Source organism: Panthera pardus, unplaced genomic scaffold (assembly GCF_024362965.1).
Source record: "Panthera pardus isolate Hobbes unplaced genomic scaffold, ASM2436296v1 HiC_scaffold_4, whole genome shotgun sequence".
Classification (NCBI taxonomy): Eukaryota; Metazoa; Chordata; class Mammalia; order Carnivora; family Felidae; genus Panthera; species Panthera pardus.
Genome location: NW_026526969.1, coordinates 866,485 through 884,341, shown reverse-complemented (window position 1 = coordinate 884,341; position 17,857 = coordinate 866,485). Strand labels below are relative to the sequence as shown.

Here is a 17,857-nt window from a genome sequence, read left to right as displayed (position 1 = left end):
TTTCTGGATGGTTCAAGATGGTTCAACTCAGCCTTCTTACAGTTGTGTTGGATTTTTTTCCTGGTGCACAACAGTTCTGTTTCCACTTGGTTCCAGGTGGTTGGAGGTGGTAGAATCCCAGGATCTTCAGATTATGTCAATGCTCAGGAAGAACAAGTGTGTGACGGAAGAAGTCCTTAGCAATCGGGAATGGGGCTGCCTCGTTTCTAAGGCTCAACTGACTGTTACTGTGTGTTATATGCTGGGAAGGGAGCTTTGTGGAGGGGGAGGTAAAAGCTTGGACATCAGATCTACGACTTTTGTAATAACACTATCAGTTTTTCCTTATATTTAGACTTTAGAAGAAGATATTCATCTAAGGGAGAAATGAGATGCCTAATGTTCACAGCTAGTAAGATCATTGTAGAAACGACTGGAGAAGGGAAAAAAGGCACATAATTACCCTTGCTCAGAACAAGATGCTCATTGGCATCCTATTCATATAGGCACTTTATTTTAAAGTTATGTTAGAAATAAAGTTTAAAATTATGTTTAAAAAATAGAGAACGGTATAAAGTACATGAAAGGAAAAACAAAATGGTAAGGAGTCAAAGGACAGGAAGTTAAAGGTAAGTGAACACAAGCTTGAGCAAAATGCTAGAAGTTAAGCAAATCAAAATGAAAGGTAACCAAAGCTAGCTACGAGATCATCTTCAAAATGATGACAAAGGAACAAATAGGCAGAACTGAGACCCAGATCTAAGGGTCGTAAGTCCCAAGCCAGGCACACAGCATCCCCCGAGCCACACTAAAGAGCCTCACATTCAATTATTCTCTTGATGCCAGGGGTCCCTGAAGGAGGGCCGCGGCCTCAGGCACACTCCCCACATGATCAGGCTGCATCTGTGTGGTTAGGCCAGGAGGCTGCAAGAGTCTGATTAACTCAAGCTGTCCCGGATCATCCTGCCATACCCAGGATCCAGCCAGAGAGCCACTACTGACCTCCACTCATTGCCCATGAGCAGGGTCCTCCTCCATCTAGCAAACATGTGCCCCTTACTAAGAAGGGAGGCACACTGGGGACCCCAGCTAGCTCCTTAATACTCAGGGACTACTTAAGACCTACGCATCCAAGGAAGTTTTCTAATATGACTTCTAGAGTATCTGCTTTTAAAATCTGCACAGACTGAAGCAGGGTGAAGCCCTAGGGAGTCTCAGAGGTGGGACACTGAGCTCTGTTGTCAGTGTCCCACTGACAAGAAGGGAGGGCTCTGTTGAACACCCGTGAGGATTTCCGAAAAGGGCCCTGGGTTTGAATCCTGACTTGGCCATTTACTAGCTATCTGCCCTTGAGGCAATTATGTCTCCATGAGCTTCAGTTTCCAACTTATTAAGTATTATTAGTGTATCATTACTATGTGATTGTGTGCACAGTAATTAGGTCAGGGAATACATTTGGCACAGGTAATGCAGCAGTGCTTTTGTTTAAAAGTCAGAATAATCAGAGATTTAAGGAAGCAGTTGGAGGGTGGCATAGCTACCCAGCATGTCAGAACTCACCTTTCCGTGAAAGTGATTCCATTAAGTGACTCCACGGGGCATCCCGATGAGGACACTCATTAGCCAGGAAGGTGTCAAACTCTGCTTTCAGAGGAAGGGCAACTTATACCCATTTTCCTCAAGTAAGGGTCTCGACCACTAAGGCTTACATAAGCTTAGAGCCATTTATCTCGCCCTTGAAAGAAGTGGTGACATGATAGGAGGGATTTCTTTCAGAACCACCTGACATGGCTGTTAGCCACACAGTGACCGTGCCACTGTGGTATCTTCTTCCCCTGAAGACCTCTCAACACAAGAGGGCAAAGCCTAGGCTGGGTGGGCACACTCCTACCTGGAACAGAGACAAGGCTACAGTTACTGCAGAAGGGGTTCATGGTGCCCATCTCCCTCTAACTTCAAGTCAGGGCAGAAGTTCAGGGGCTGGTCTCAGGAGAGAGCCTCTTTTATTTAGCTGAGTATTTAAAAATATAACACATTTTAAGCAGAAATCGAGACACAGTCTGTGATTTGCTCGCACAGTGGGGGGCAGAGGAGGGATGAGAGTAAGTCTCTAAAAAAGAAAGGCACAGCACCCAGGTTCTAATTCTTTACTTTAATGCCACGTGAGGGTACTGAGGCTCCATGCACCAAAGCGCTCACAGACAGGGAGTGAACGAACATAGGAAATGTTATACCATGTACACGAACCCAACACCGTACAGAAGGAAGACAATGGACCCAGGTGACCTCCCATACTCCAGAGGCAACCTGTTCCTCTACCCAGTCTTTGTTCCCTCCTCCTCAACCCCTGCCCACCCACCCTTCTCCCAATTAACATATGTATACATGTATGATTCTTCCAGAATTCCAAAAAGTGCCTCTCCCACCCCAGTCTCTCACACTCTGGCTTCTGATGAATAGAGCCTCCCTCTTTTAAGGATCACAAGGCAGCCACTACCTTCATGAAAGAGTCGCAGCAAAATGGTGCCCAAGAAAGCTTAATCACTTAGAATCAAATATGGACAGAAGGTATGCAGAAGGATATTTGAAATTCTAACTGGGATCAGTGTGAGTAGTTTTCGTTTTTTTGTTGTTGTTGTCATTTGTCTTAACCTCTTCAAAATCCAGCTGAGGCCAAGACTGCACACTGAGGCTCACCCCACTTTGTGGTTTGGAAATGTCATTCTTCCTAGTCTTCCAACAAGCAACCCAGAACAGGAAGATAAGGTCACCTGACCAGCCTGAGGCACAAGGTTCAGACAGCTCCCAGAATATCCTCAGCCCCAGGAAGAAAGAATAGAAACTTTCAGAGCACAGTTGACTCCTTGCCACGTGATAAGCACTGGACAGCCTTGTGAATTAACCGAAGGTAGAATAAGGGTGGTGACGAGTCCTGTATTTCTTCTATTTAGAGTGCTACCCAAAGAATTCCCCCTTCTGGGATGGTGTGATGTGTTTCATTGCGGTTTTGCTTCAATCTTTTTTGTGCCATTAGTTAACTTTTTCATTTTTATTGAATTTTGTTATGGCTGCTATTGCACCCCACGATCCTGTATCCTAAGACTTTCACCTTCCCAACCAGTGAGCATGACACCTGGGAGAAAAGGTGCCCACAAACACAATGGAAGCTCCAAAGGCAGGCACTTTGGTTTGACCCATCAACACGATGCACAAGAATGCTATGAAAATATACTCCCTTTTGATTGGGAAGAAGTGTTCATCCTTTGGGGCCCTCCTTCCTAACCCAACCGTTCTTATGCTCTAGAGTTGACCAGTTAGAGTTGAGAAAGGATACAACTGGGAGAAGTCTCTTCCTCAGATATGACCTTTATTTGGAGGCCATTACCACCAACCACCACATCCAAAAGCACTTTTCAGCCTGGCCTTGGCTTCTCATCAGAGAATGGTCAAATTGGGCCACTGAATTCTTTTACTTTGTTTAGAAAGAGCTCTAAGCTGGCTGCCAGTATCCCTGCGCTGCCTGGTCTACTGGCCCAGCGCCTTGTCTCCCCCACAATGGCACAGAACACACCACTGTGAGAACACAGGGGCAGAGCGGATCCAAAGGGGTGTCTCTAGCAAGAGGCACAAGGACAGTGTCCTTGTGCAGCATCTCTGCGGCTCCAAGCTTGTCTTCAGGGATTGTTTTTGAGCAAACCAATCACTCCATCCTACGTGCATGGACTCTAAATAACCAAGTACTGTGATACTCTGTGACGAGGGTGGGGGAGAGACAGGGCCAAGGCCAGATTCCTGAAAGCACTAGGATTAATTGTCTGCTTTCTACTCATACTGCCTTTCTCCTGAATAGCTTGCCTCAGTGTCTGTCTAAAAATGAATCTGTATTAGGCAGTAACACCAACTGGAGCAACTTAAATGAAAGACTTCTGTTAGAACAAGACAAGAGGCATGCTGTTGGACTAAGTTTCAAGCAGGGAAATCAACTCCAGAAAAGTGATGATTCATCTGTGGATGAGAACAATAGAAGGGATGCATACCTTGGAACCTGAACAACTGACTGTATACTTTCCTCTTAGATCGCATTCTATACCTCCGTTCCACCATATAAGAACACAACGTAGGAGTGCAAAACCATGCCCTGGAATCCCTGTTGCCACAGAGGGCCAGGAGGTCACTGCCCTATGAAGGAGTTCTGCCAAGGTCCTAAGGCTTGGCCTTCTCTTCCTTAGAAGGATACAGACATCTTTAGCTACCCCTTCCCTGCATCACCAACCATTGGTCTCACAGGACTGAGACCAATGAGGCTGTCCTCACTAGTGTTTTATATACAAAAAATCTCTCTACAAAACACCCAGGAACAATCAAGCACAATCACGATCACATGGAGAAGTCTCTAATGCAGCACAGAAATGCTATGTTCCGATTACTGGTGCTGCATGGCTCTTCCTTTAGGGGATGTGTGTCCACATCCGACTGACCACCCTCGTCTGCACATGGAGCAAGAAGGAAATGCAGTGGGAACAGAGCCCTGTGAATCTTTTTCTGTCTCTGAAATGGGGACAGTAAAACACGATGGAAGTGCTGCTATCTTCCTACAGCTCCCGGGATAGCTGTGCCTCCCACCCAACCCTTTCTTTGCCTCCTCAGAACAGACACTCTCCTAGGAGAACATTAGCAGGATAAAGCAATAGGGTTAAAAACACAGGGGGTTTCTATCTAAGGAGGTTCACCACAAATTGGATGCTAACACATGAAATGGCAGCCAAAGAGGTATTCTGAGCCTCTAGAAAGGATGTTACATCTCAAAGATAACAGAAGATCTATGCAACTTGTCTGCTCGATTCAGGGAAATCTTCAAAAGGAACCTCTGAAATCTGCATTACAGCCCTGAGAAGATAACCCTTCAAGCAAGGAAGGTTGGTGGAAGGTAGGAGAAGCCAAGGCCCTAAGGCAGGGCTGTAAACATTGTGCTTTTCTAAGGCCAACCTGGTACATGGCTTTGGCAACTATGGTTACATCTCCAAAAAGTGGTGAAGAATATGTTCCAGGAGGAAGAGTCTTTCCACATCCTAAAACAAAGCATGGAACTATCCCTGGGGGAAGAGGGAGAGAAGATGCTTCTTCTTCAGCCAGGGGCTGTGGGGCGGCTACCTGGGTAAACCCCCCATCATATTCTGTGTTCATACCTATACACTAGGCACAAGGAAGGGATACGTGAACAGGGTTGAGGAAGTGATTATGCCTACAACAGTTTGGTAACGTGGCTCTAAAAAGGGCAGAAACTCTCTTGCAAGAACAAGAGTGACAAAACCTCTCTGGACTTTCTGGTCAAGCCCTAGCTACCCAGACCCCTAAGCCTCAGGCAGAGACTGCTGTGCCTTGAGGAGAGGTCAGGTGAATCCAGGCACCAGGTCCCTGTGGGCCACAGGCCCTGAGCCTGACCCCGAGGTACAGCTGGGAGACCTCTGTCCCCTTGGAGCTGTGCCTCAGGACTTGGTCCTCACCTCAGCAGGTCTGGGGCAGTCAGTATCCCTTCCAGGGATCTTACTCCCAGCGCCACTAAGGGGAACGGACACCCTCCCTGATAGGACTCTGTTCCCTACCCGGGCTACTCACCACCATGTGATCTTGAACTCATAGATGGGGCGCTTGCAGTAGTAGTGGTTGATGAGGTGCTTGTCACACACCCCGATGCACTGATGGTCCACAGTGAGGCCCTGGGCTGAGAGGTCCGTGACCAGGCAGTGCAGTAGGTCATAAACATCAGCCACAGCCTCCCAGGGCCCAAAAGATACATCCACTTCGCAGTGGTGCTCAAAGAGCTGCCCATCACTCTCACTCCGCTCGAAGCGCAGGGAGTTGAGAAGCGGACACTCATAGGGGGTGATGGGCATCTCCTCCTTGAAGACACAGACCTTGAGCTTGGCAAAACGGGCCTTCCGCTGTACTGCACGCAGCCGGGCAATCTCCACAATCCGCTCCAAGTGGTCTAGGGGGGTGAACACAGCACCCATCACTGGGACAGGGGTCAGGAGGTCGGGGGGCAGTGGGCAAGGCAGCGTCAGGGCACAAAGAGAGAGCCCCGGTGAAGGCATGATCCAACAGGGAAGAGGCAGATCCTGGGGAAGGGACTCTGGGCCTGTGAAAGGCACAAACTTAAACAGGGATCATGGATCTCCAAGGCAAAAGAAACCAAAAGGATAGAATGAGGATAATCCTTTTGAAATGTGATCTGATGATGTCACAGGAAAAGTGGGCCCTATGGAACCTGAATCTTCCCAGTTTGACTGGGAGGGGAGAGCAGAAGGGGAAGCAGAAATCTCTCTGATCCTGAGTAATACAGATACATCTTAGACCCACCTCTCCTGGTGACGACCTATGCACACACAGATGCCTCGCGACCCTCCTTTCCCACACCTCAATCACCCTGGGCAGTTGACACCTCACCTTTGTAGTAAGGCATGAGTCCCAGAAACGCCTGGCGCACTTTCTCCCCCTTCAGAGGCTGCATGTTCTCTAGCTGCTCCAGGAGGGGCCCGATGGCATAGTACTGAGCCTCTTTGTACACAGCCCGTACACGCTCCCGGGGTGGCAGGTCCCCTGAGCGCAGGAAATTCAGCACATCTCTGAGCAGGAAGGAAAGAGGGTTGGTGAGAAGGAGCTAATGGATCTGGGCAGTGTCACATAGTGGTTAGAGCACAGAGTCTGGAACCAGACTACTAGCTGTGTGACCTTGGAGAGGTGAACTTAACCTCTCTGTGCCTTGATTTTCCCATCTGTAAAATGAGGGAAAATTTAAAAACTACCTTGTAATGGTATAAAGGGATTAAATGATTAAAAAGTGCTTAGAAAATACCTGGCACAAGGTAAGTCCTCAATAAGCATTAACAGCTGTTATTATCAGTATCATCATTATTACATTTATAATTATCATTAGGTATATTTATTTTATTAGGTATTGTTATTTTTGGGTATATATAGGAATAATGGAAACATACATATTCTAGGCTCCTTAAGACATATATATTTAAATTGAGGTCTAATTAATATGCAACAAATGTGCAAATCTTTTTTTTTCAAATGTACAAACCTTAATTGTATAGTTTTATTATAACCACCACCTAGACCAAGATACAGAACATTTCAATCTCCTCAAAGTTTCCCTCTGCCCCTTCTCATTCAATCCCAGAATTCTATCAACAAAGATTAGTTTTGCCTCATCTTAAAACTCATGTAAGTGGCTGGATCTACTATAATTGATTTAACCCATTCTCCTGCTGATGGACAGTTGAGTTGTCTCCAGTTTAGGGCTCTTATGAGTAAAGCTGTGATGAGCATTCCCGTATAAGACTTTCTGTGGACACATGCACCAACTTCTCTTGGCTACGTATTAGGAGAATTGTTCAGTCATAAGGTGAAGCGCATGCTTAACAAAATGGTTGTAGCATTTTATGTTTCCGCTAGCAATGTAGTAGCCTTCCCCATTTTCTGTATTTCTTTGCCATTCATCTTATTTTGTAGCTATATGGACAGCAAATGCTACCCTGAACACCTGGACAAATTGGTTTCTCGAATGAATAAAATCACATACTGCATTTTCTTAAAATAAAAATTCAGTTCTTTTAATTCCATCTTCAGATTCTTTGGTGCTAAGAATAATCATAATCAGATCCATCGCCAGTTAAGTGTGGCAAGGTCTTTACTTCTGTAAAGATATGTGAGCAAACCCCAAGATCAAGATGTTGCCTCAATAGTTTGTCTATGACCATGATGTAACGGCAGTTAACACCCACTAAGTATTAGTCTGGGTCAGCTACTATTCGTGTGTTACCCCATTTAATCCCTTCAATGACATTTAAGTGCCATCTTAGGTCCATTTTTAAATGAAGAAAAAGAGGGGCTCAGAGAGGTTAAAGAATACCCTTACTCAAGGAGCTACAGCTAGCAGAGGCCCAGATGCAGTCATGGTTGACTCCAAGTCCACACCCACAGTGGTCCAGACTCTAGTCCAAAGTGTTATTCACTGATCACAGTAGGAAACTGCCCCAGGTGGTGACCCAAGCAGCCTCCCTGGTGGGTGCCAGGGACACATGAGCTGCCCCAGCAGAGAAATGTACCTGATCAAATGCCCTGAGCCCCTATTTTATTTTCTCTGAGTCTTTAAGCAACTTCATCTGCTGATGATGAATCACAGACCATTGGGGTCTAGCAGCCTGAGGATAAATGCCACAATATCCTGCTTTCTGCCACACCCTGGCCCAGCTCTGACCCTCTCCAGCTATGGCCACCTGGGCATGGGCACATCAGCTTAGAGCCAAAGCCTGTTCCTCCTCCCCACAACCCCTTCCCAAATTAGTCCTCTAGGATCTTAAGCAAACCTTGGTCTGCTCTGAAAAACATGACCCCAGGGCAAGGCCCAGCTAAGAGTGCTGTGGGAGTTGCCAGCTGGGGCCAGCACTTTCCTCCCCCAAACAGCCTGCAAACAAAAATCTTTTTATAGCTCTGCAGAGCGATGTGACACTTTGTTTTCTCAGCATTGGAGGCAGCTGACAGCCCAATGGGGAAACCCAGATGCTTCAAAGCAAATTGCATGACCAGAGGCTCCTTTCTGAGGATAAAAATGACCTTTCTCCCAGTGCAGGCGATCCTACTTGGGAGGCCAGCACAGATACGTAATGGTTGGAGACTTTCTGACTCCTTAGCCAATGTGTTGAAGGTCAAGAATCATGTTAGTTCTGTTGTCATCTCCAAAGTTAGACTGAAGGGGCAAAGAGCTTCAGCCACATGCTCTGGAAGGACCCGGTGAGGGGTCACACCAAGGCTCTTTACGTAATCGGCATGGCAGGCCTGTGAGGCAGCTGTAATTATTTCTCATTTCACAAGCAAGGAAACTAAAACATAAAGTCTTTAAATTGTTTATGTGTTAAGGTATCAGAAGTCCTTCCTTGGGAAGGGCTATTTTCTTTTTTGAGATTGTGTCTTTCTGTGTTTTAGCGTTAAAATGACAGTCACAATTGAAGGTGTTTGTTTTTTTCTAAAGGCTTTTCTTGGCAAAATTAAAAGATGGCAATCATATGTTGGCCCTTCCTTCACCTTTTTTGTTCATTTGTTTTAAACCATCAAAGAAAGTCTGAGAACCACGGTCATACACCATGTCCCTCCCTAATGGCAATGTGGAGACCCAGAATCTGAATCTGAGGATATTCGCCAAGAAGTTGTTTTGGGGCTCCCCTGCCTATAGGTGGCATCACACCTATTCCATACAGATGACAACTTCCTGGTCTCCAATTTCATCACATCCAGCCAGTGTGTGGCACCTGGGCTCTCTCTGGCTGTCCTTGTCTCCTCTGGGAAAGATACTATGGCTTTTGATCTAATTCAATAAGCACATTTATTAAATTCCATCAGTACATTTGCTATTTTCTTTTCTGGGTATTAATGGAAGATACCAAAGCCCCATATTGAAGCCCAGGTCCTACTTACTAGAACTATAAGGTTGATCATAGAGGGAGAAACATACCCAAAGTGGGTGCCATCCCGGTCAATAAAGTACCGGCCCTCGGAGTCTGTGGGAATGAAATGTCGCCCGCTGAACATGGCCGCCAGCATCGTGTCTTCATAGCGCCGCAGGGTAGACAGGCGTGTGGTGAAGTGAGCCCCTCCAATGTTAAGGGGAACAACCTCAGGAAACTGGAAAGGAACCACCGGCACTTTCAGCCAGGCATTGGGGAATGAGAACAGAGGCTGCTCTGATTGTGGTCTTCTGGGGTCTTATTAGTGCTACACCATTCAGTCACCCAACGCTAAAATCCAGGAGTCTTTCTGAATGTTCTTCTCTCTCCTCTCTTTCCTCACACTCATCAGTTGCCAAGTCCCACCTACTCCCCCCCCCACCCACAGCCATTAAATCAGGCCTTCCCACCCCAATTCTGCTATCGCTCTTCTGGAGTTCAAAGCCGTCATTGTCCTCCTTTCCACTTCCTGAATTTGTCACTTTTATGCCCTTGCTCATGCTGTCTTCTCTGTCCAGAATGTTCTTTCCACTCTCCCTTTGTCCATCTAGCAAATGCATTTGCCCCGTGTGTGATGTATGTTGTTCACTGCACAAGGACACCGATCTGAGAGTGATCTGCTAGCCCAGCTGTGTGTCCTTTCTCTAATACACACCAAGGCACCATATAGGTTAGCAGCATCCGCGCATTCTAAAAGTTTCTCTTCAGGGCGCCTGGGTGGCTCAGTCGGTTAGGTAGCTGACTTGATTTCAGCTCAGGTCATGATCCCAGGGTTGTGAGATGGAGTCCTACGCTGGGCTCCATGCTGAGTGTGGAGCCTGCTGAAGATTCTCTCTCCCTCTGCCCGTCCCAAGTTGTGTGCACATGCGCACACTCTCTCTTTCTTAAAAAATAAAATAAAAGCTTCTCTTTAAGTTTCCCAATTCTGTAAGCATTTCTGCTCTACTGTTCCTCACATGCACCCAAGACAGAGTTAACTGAACATTCCCTCCATCGTGCCTTCACCATGGACCACACACCCTCCTCGCCTAGCACGGTACACCAGCAGTTATTTTCCTCTGTCAGCTCTCCCTTCTAGACCTCAAGCTTCCTGAGGGCAGGGACGGCATCTTGTTCACTAATCATGAGGCCACCCGCAGCAGGGCTCATAGGTGTTTGTGGGACAATTCCAGGCATCCACTCCTCATTCTTTGTACCTCACTGCTTCTTTCTTAATCTGTAGAGTGAGATCAGTCCTCCGTCCAGCTAAGGTTCCGGAGGCTAGGGCAGGGGGAAGAACAGGGAATGATGGTGTAGATTTGCCAGGAGAAGTTCTAGGGTCTCCCTAAAATACTCAGGACCTTTTTTGGGGGAGGTGGAGAGTGGGAATATCTTTCACTGCTTGTGGTTTTAAAGAAATGAAGCCAGTTCTCTCTAATTTTCCCACAACCTCCAGATTGACTAAAATTTTGTACGAGTGCATACTTTTCAATATTACATCTCTAAGGCTCCAGTGTATGTTTATCCAGATAGTCCTTTCCCCCAGCCTTCCAGTTTTTTTTCGTACATTTTTTTAGGTGTAGTTGACACACGTTACATTAGTTTTGGGTGTATGACACCGTGATTTGTTAAGTCTTTACACGGTATGCTTACAAGTGTAGCTACCACCTGCCACCATTTATTACTGTTATGATTTCACTGACTGTATTCCTTATGTTGTACTTTTTATCCCCGTGACTTATTTATTCCATAACTGGAAGCAAATACCTCCCACTCCCCTTCACCCATTTTGCCCATCCCTCCACCCTTCCTGCCCTCTGGCAACCACCAGCTGTGCTCCGTATTTATGGGTCTATTTATGCTTTGGTTTTTTTGGTTGTTTTTTAGATTTCACATATAAGTAAAATAATATCAACTTTTTAAAAGTTCTTTGTGAACTAAAGTAGGATAAAAATACATGAAATCAAAGTTACCCAGAGCCTAGTGCAGTGCCTGGCAAGCAGCAAAGACCCAAGTGTGCATTAAATGAATGAGTGAATGAATGAAATAGAAAGGTTATGTACAGTTCTTCTGTGCGTATGCACTGTTACTCCTCTGCAACCAAAGGATAACAAATGCCTTCTACTTAGTCTATAGCTCCAATAAAACTATTCTAGGTGCATAGCAAGGACTCAAATATTTTGAGATACGAATGCTTTACATTTCTGGAGCTCTTTACACCTTTTCCAAGGATATCTTCATACCAATCCAAGTGTCTGCTCCACAGTAGAGCTGAAAAGACTGAGGCACAGAGGCAAAAGCAACCAAAAACTGTTCTGGATCTCACATGGAACAATGTATCTGGGGGGGAGCTGGCCTACAGTCTCTGGGTGTTGCCTCTTTGTCTCAAACCCCATTGTTTCCCCAATGACAGTGCATGAAAAGTAAGCACCACAGTGTTTCTAACGGCTCCACCCCGCCCCCAAATGCAAAGAGTACTTCTAGAGTTGTGCTCATTGTTGTGTTTCATGATGTCGAAGGCACAGGCTTCTAATCCCCAGGGGACGAGCCACCCCCAGCCCAGCCCTGCCCCTCTGGAGCTGTCCATTCTCCTAGGATTCCTCCACACCCCACAGGCCCCCACATCCAGCACTACCTTAGCTCCTACCTTCTGTCTCCCTCTTCAGCTCCCAGCAGTGCCCCACCTTCCCTCCTCTTTCCCCTTCTCTTGAGTGACATTTCAGCTCTAAATGTGATACTGTTATCACATCAAGACCAGTGGGAAGGAAAGCCATGGAGGTGTCAGGTGAGTGTGGACACATCTATTAATTAGCCTGCTTCTTATCTGCACAGAGTCCCTGACCCCACTTTCTGGGCAGCTAGAGGTTGGGTCTGGGCAACCACGAAGGCCTCCTCCCTGATTTTCTAGAAGACACTCTCATCTCTTGGGGCTCCAAGGTTCCCTTCCCACAGACTACCCTCCCTCCTCTAGTTGTTAAGGATGGGACTTAGGGGTGGGAGTAAACCAACCTTGCGGTGAGTGAACACTGAAAGAGGGGGGCGTGGGGTGGGGAGATCAGGTGCCCCCCGGGGACAGGAAGACACACCTGTGCCTTTTACGGGAGGATGAGTGGGCTGGGCAGCTCGGCTCTTCTGGCGCCGCCCTCAGCCCGCCCCGCCCCCCCCCCCCCCCCCCCCCCCCGACCCCAGCCTCGGCGCTGCTCACACCCCAAGGTCAGTTCTGCCGGGCACCTGCTTCTCCCTCTGCGCCCCTTCCCACGCCCCACCCCCCCGGGTACCTCCTGGGGCAGCAGGGGCAGCGCGTGCCCCGCCTGCGTGGCCGTCGGGGTGGCCGGCTCCAGAAAGTCGTCTTCGGCGTCGGAGCTGGACATGGCACCGTCCGGGCGACGGCTGTCTGGCTCCCGCCCCGTGACTACCACCATCCCTCTGGCTCTGGACAGTGGGCGCGGCTTCGGGCGGGCGGGAGGCGGCGGCCCCGGGCACTAGCGCCGAGCAGCGCCCGGCATGACGCGGCGCGGCCGACGGGCGGGCCCGGGGGCGGGGTGGGGGGGGTGGAGAGCGCAGCGCGCGAGAGCCGGAGGGCGGCCACTCCCTCAGCGTCAACGGGCTCACGGACCACCGAGCGGACCGCAGGGCCACCGGCCCGACCCGGCCGCCTCCCGCTATTGGCCGAGGCTCCTCTTGCTCCGCCCCTGATTGGCAGGAGGCTTGTCCAGTCCAAGAGCAGGCAACGCGTTGAGTCTGCGCCCGAGTGGCCACTGGGAGCCGGACCTGCTTGCCTGCCCTGCTCTGATTGGTCCTCAGGCCAGCGGGCGCGCCCCTTCCATTCGCTATCCGTCCGGCGCACAGGGCGGCGCGCGAGATCGCCACATCTACGCGGACCCTCCTCGTTGGCTCGGAGGGTGGCTCCCGCATTGGAGTCGACGCCTAGTAACTAGACAGGAGGCAGGGCTCTCGAACTAGCTGTTCGATCTTCAGGGCATTGGGTCCTGTGTCTCCTTGGGCGTCGAAGGCCGGGGAAATCCGTAGGAGGGGAGGACCAGGTCACCTCAGTGGAGGTGGCGGGAGGACGTCTTGAGGATGCGGAGCGTGTGGCGGGAGGACGGCTGAGGTCGCTGAGGTTGTGAGAGAGGAGGGGCAGCATTGCGATCGGGCGACCCTCCACAGGCCACAAGGGCAAAACCTGGGTTTCCAGTCCTTCCTGATGGACTCATGCAGGAACCCGAAAAGAAGAAACCTCAAAATAAGAGCACCTGAGTTCAGTTAAAAATGACAGTGACTCTCCATCCTCTACGTGCCAGTTCCTCCGCGGATGGACACAGGCCCCACCCAAAGAAGCTGACATACTGTCTGCAGCCTCAGGCTGTGTCCCCTGGGAGGGGCTGGGTCAGCTCAGGGACTGACTCTCCTAGGCATCACGCTCTGAGCTCTTTCAAACCATTTTGACACCCAGTTCCTCATCTGATCCTACTGTTGTGACAGAAAAGGCAACTGAGACCTAGAAGACTGGAACAGCTTCAGAGAAGTGGGCAATGAGCTAGAGGCACACACAGCACTTCCTCTGTTGGACCAATCACACTCCCAGGTGGAGAAGTGCTCCAGGTCAGTGTTTTCTCCCACATCAGTTGCATCGAAATCACCGGAGGGCGACCTTGTTAAAATACAGAGTCCCAGTCCTACCTCCAGAGAATCTGATTTGGTCTGTCTGGAGGGAAGCCCTCACGTTCGCACTGCTGACAAACTCCCAAGTTATCCTGATGCTGCAGGTGCATGAACCACTCTTGGAGTAGCACTGCCCTAAAGAGGGCCCCTTGAGCCTTTCTCTTATCCATCACTACTCTCTCCAGCCCTTCCCAAGGACATGTATAACAAAATTTCCTCTTTCTGTCCCATGACAATTAGGACGTTTCAGCTGTAACAGAAACTGCGACCAAACTTGGCTTAAATGAGGATTTTATTATCTTACCTACCAAGAAGTCTGAGCAGATCCTGGGTCGATTCACTCAACATGGAGTTACCTGGACCAGCTTCCTTCCATTTCTCCACCCTCCCAGGCGGCCTCTCCTCACCCTAGGAATCCATGTGAGAAAACCACAGAATTGAGTCAGGAAGACAGTTTTTCCAACTCCTTAAGGAAAGCCTGTATAAAGAGAATGAGAAGGGGGACCCAGAGGCTCAGGAGGTAGGGAAATCCACGTGTAACTAGTTTTACATTGCATCCTGAATGTGTTGGAGTTTTCATTTTCCATTTGTGCTGAGGATTTCCTTTAGTAATACGGTTTCCCAGTTATTTCTGTTTGCACATTTGGTGGGGCGGGGCGGGGGAGGGGGGGTTGGATCCAAGGTCAGCAGCCTGGAATGAAGACTTGCTGAATGAGTGGGAAGGGGTTGGAACAGGCTTTCTGGGAAAGCAGGGCACTTTCCTGGCAGCAGCTATTCCCACCCAACAGTGGAATGACTTCCAGGCCAGTTCACATGAAGGCTGCAGGGAAGGGTCAGTGAGCCTTTAAGAGAGGATGGGATGAGTAGCACATACTCATGCAGAGGTGGGGGCTGTTGTCAGAATACAGGCCGGTATCCTCTGGGATCACTTCTCCAAGAGTTAACCAAACAGGCCTGAGATCAAGCCCTGAGATTAGTAACTGGATTCTATTCTCCATGTCTCCCTAACAAAAAGAACTGAATGCTGGCAAATCTCCAGAGTACTGATTCAGCTACTGAATTTTCCCTCCTGATTCTAACTTACTGAATAATTTAACAACCAGAAAGGAAATGAAAACAGAAGCAAAAGCATCCATCTTCTTTTCCATATCACCTTTTCAGTTTTCATTTTGATTTAAATGTTTTAGACACGTAAACAATTATAGAGAATACTTAGCTCCCTGCTCATGAAATGCAATATCACAAACACAATTGTATCTGCACATGCCTCCCTAATTTCATCCCCCCCTCTCCTATATATGGTATGTATCATTCCATGCATGTTTTCTCTATAGTTAGGATATATGATACAGCAAAGTGCAAAACTATATATGTACGGTTTGAAGAATAATTATAAAGGAGCTACCCATAAAACCACTCCTCAGTCAAGAACTAGAATATTACCAGTCCCCACATACTCCAAGGGTCCTCCCTGCTGAAGACAACCTCCATTCTCCCAGAGGTCACCAGCATCTTGACTTTTCTGACAGTCATTTCCTTGTTTTCCAAGTTTAACTACCCCTGTCTACACCACTGAGCAATGCAGCTTAATTTTTGTTTTTAGACTAAATAAAGGCAGCGTTATCCATGCCACTGATGAGTATTTAATTATTTCCTACTGTTGTATCAATCAGTGCTGCTACAAATCTTATTTTAATGTCTCTTGCTGCTCTGAACATTTCATATCAAATCATGTCAATCCTCCATTTAAAGCTCTTTAAAGGTATTCTTGTTTCAGAGAGGAGTGAAGAAAAAAAGCGTGGTTCTGAGTGAAGTGAAGGGAAAATGGGAAGAAAGAAAGAGAAAAGAGTGGGGGGGGGGGAAAGTGGAAATACTCTGTGGAGGCGTTTTGCTAGTGCCCAGAAGTCTTCCACCTTCCAAGTTTTAACTCCAATAAATTGATCTTTGATCTCTAGATTCTATCTTTCTCCCAAAACTGGTTTATTTGCTTTTCTACTTCCTTAAGACTGATGGTCCCTTGCCCTCTCACCCTTTTTTCTCAGGTAGCTAATAAAATCACTTGATTTTATTTTCTCCCCTATCCTACCATGACCCCATGTATCCATCTAAACATCTCCCTAGGGAATGTCTTCCTGTGTTCCCTTGCCAGCACCTGACCAAGGGACAAAACCCATGAGATTAACCCATCAGCCTTCTGTGCTCTATCTCTGGATAAGTGCCATCACCATATGAATTTAGATACCACTATAAATGCATGATTAACTCATGCAGTGCCACTGGGCCATCTGTCCATGTGTTTCTTCTAGTCAGCTCTTTCCTTTCTTATTTTTAATGTTTACTCATTTTGAGAGAGAGCAAGAGAGAGCGAGCGCATGAACAGGGGAGGGGTAGAGAGAGAGAGTGAGAGAGAAAAACCCAAACAGGCTCCATGCTATCAGTGCAGAGCCTGACGTGGGGCTCGAACTCTCAACCACGAGATCATGGCCTGAGCCAAAATCGAGTTGGACGCTTAACTGACAGAGCTACCCAGGCACCCCTCTTTTTTCTTTAGTTGAGATATAATTGACATATAACATTATATTAGTTTTGGGTGTACAACATAATGATTCAATGTTTGTATAAATTGCAAAAAAGATTACCACAATAAATCCAGTCAATATCCAAGTCAGCTTCCTTTTCTATTTCCAAACTTACTGTTTCCAAGGCCCCTCTGCACTCCAAGATATCTCCTCTCCTTCCAGCAAATGGAAACTTGGCTTTTATTGCATAGAGTAATGCAGCTATCAGGCATGAAGAACTTCCTCAACTTCCTACCATCTCACCCTCAACTTAACCATCTCCTCTGGGTTTGAGGCTAAATCTCCCCAAGGAGGCTCTAACTTGTACTTGCTCTATAAGTTAACCCTTCTCTCTCCTGAATTTTTGGTTTCTTCCTCTGTATGGTTTTCTTGGCTGCAGCCTATATTATGTGCCAGTTTCTCCCATCATAATAAATAAAAATTCTTCTTCAATCTTGCATCCTTCTCTAGGTAGCACACCTTCTTTCTCTGTCCCATGGTAGCGAGTATTCTCACAAGTGTCCATACTGTTTCCTCTATTTCCTTCTTATCCCCATTGCAGAGTAGGTTTCACACCCATCACTGAAACTGCTCTCCCCAGGATCAGCATGGCTTTCTAACTGCCAAGCCCAACCATCTGTCCTTCTTGAACTCTCTAGATCATACCACAGTGGAGTCTCTTAAAACCCCCTTCTCCTTTGAATTCCATGAGCCTTTCCTGTCCTGTCCTGTCCTTTCCTTTCCTTTCCATCTCTTTCCCGTCTCTTTTGCAGGGTTCATTCACCATCTTACCTCTTCAGAGCCATTGGATCCCAGAATTAGCCCTTGGCTTGCTTCTTTCCTATTCTACATATACTCTCAAGGTATGGCTTCAACCATGGTTTCAACCACAGTCTATATGTTAAAGATTCCCAAATTTAAATTTCCAACACCAACATTTATACCCTTATTGTACATAAAACTGACTACTTGACATCTCTAACTGGATGTCCCTAAGGGTGCTTCGAATTTACCATGTTAAAAACCTAACTCAGCATTTTTCCACCAAGTGTTTCCATCCTTCCTTATTTCCCCCAATTCTCTCTACTCCTTGTTTAATGTTTATTTATTTTGAGGGAGAGAGATAGAGAGTGAGCAGAGGAGGGACAGAGAGAGGGGAGGGAGGGA

The 17,857-nt window shown here is 47.5% G+C and overlaps 1 protein-coding gene across 1 annotated transcript; it reads right to left on the bottom strand.

The window, feature by feature from the left end:
• Positions 1–438: 438 nt before the first annotated feature.
• On the bottom strand, positions 439–13,012 carry KCTD7 (potassium channel tetramerization domain containing 7). The gene is made up of 5 exons (XM_019421742.2): positions 12,749–13,012; positions 9,500–9,669; positions 6,427–6,605; positions 5,596–5,968; positions 439–1,870 (listed from the first exon to the last, which is right to left on the bottom strand). Exons 1-5 carry the CDS (start codon positions 12,890–12,892, stop codon positions 1,867–1,869), a joined length of 870 nt encoding a protein of 289 aa, XP_019277287.1. The 5' UTR covers positions 12,893–13,012; the 3' UTR covers positions 439–1,866.
• Between the last annotated feature and the right edge of the window lie 4,845 nt (positions 13,013–17,857).

Excerpts from the sequence above, each read along its gene's own strand:
- KCTD7 (XM_019421742.2), bottom strand. The coding sequence starts at position 12,892 with ATGGTGGTAGTCACGGGGCGGGAGCCAGACAGCCGTCGCCCGGACGGT. Across the intron at positions 9,670-12,748 it reads TGCCCCTGCTGCCCCAGGAG|TTTCCTGAGGTTGTTCCCCT; the intron begins GTACCCGGGGGG and ends GTTCCTTTCCAG. Across the intron at positions 6,606-9,499 it reads CGGGATGGCACCCACTTTGG|AGATGTGCTGAATTTCCTGC; the intron begins GTATGTTTCTCC and ends CTTCCTGCTCAG.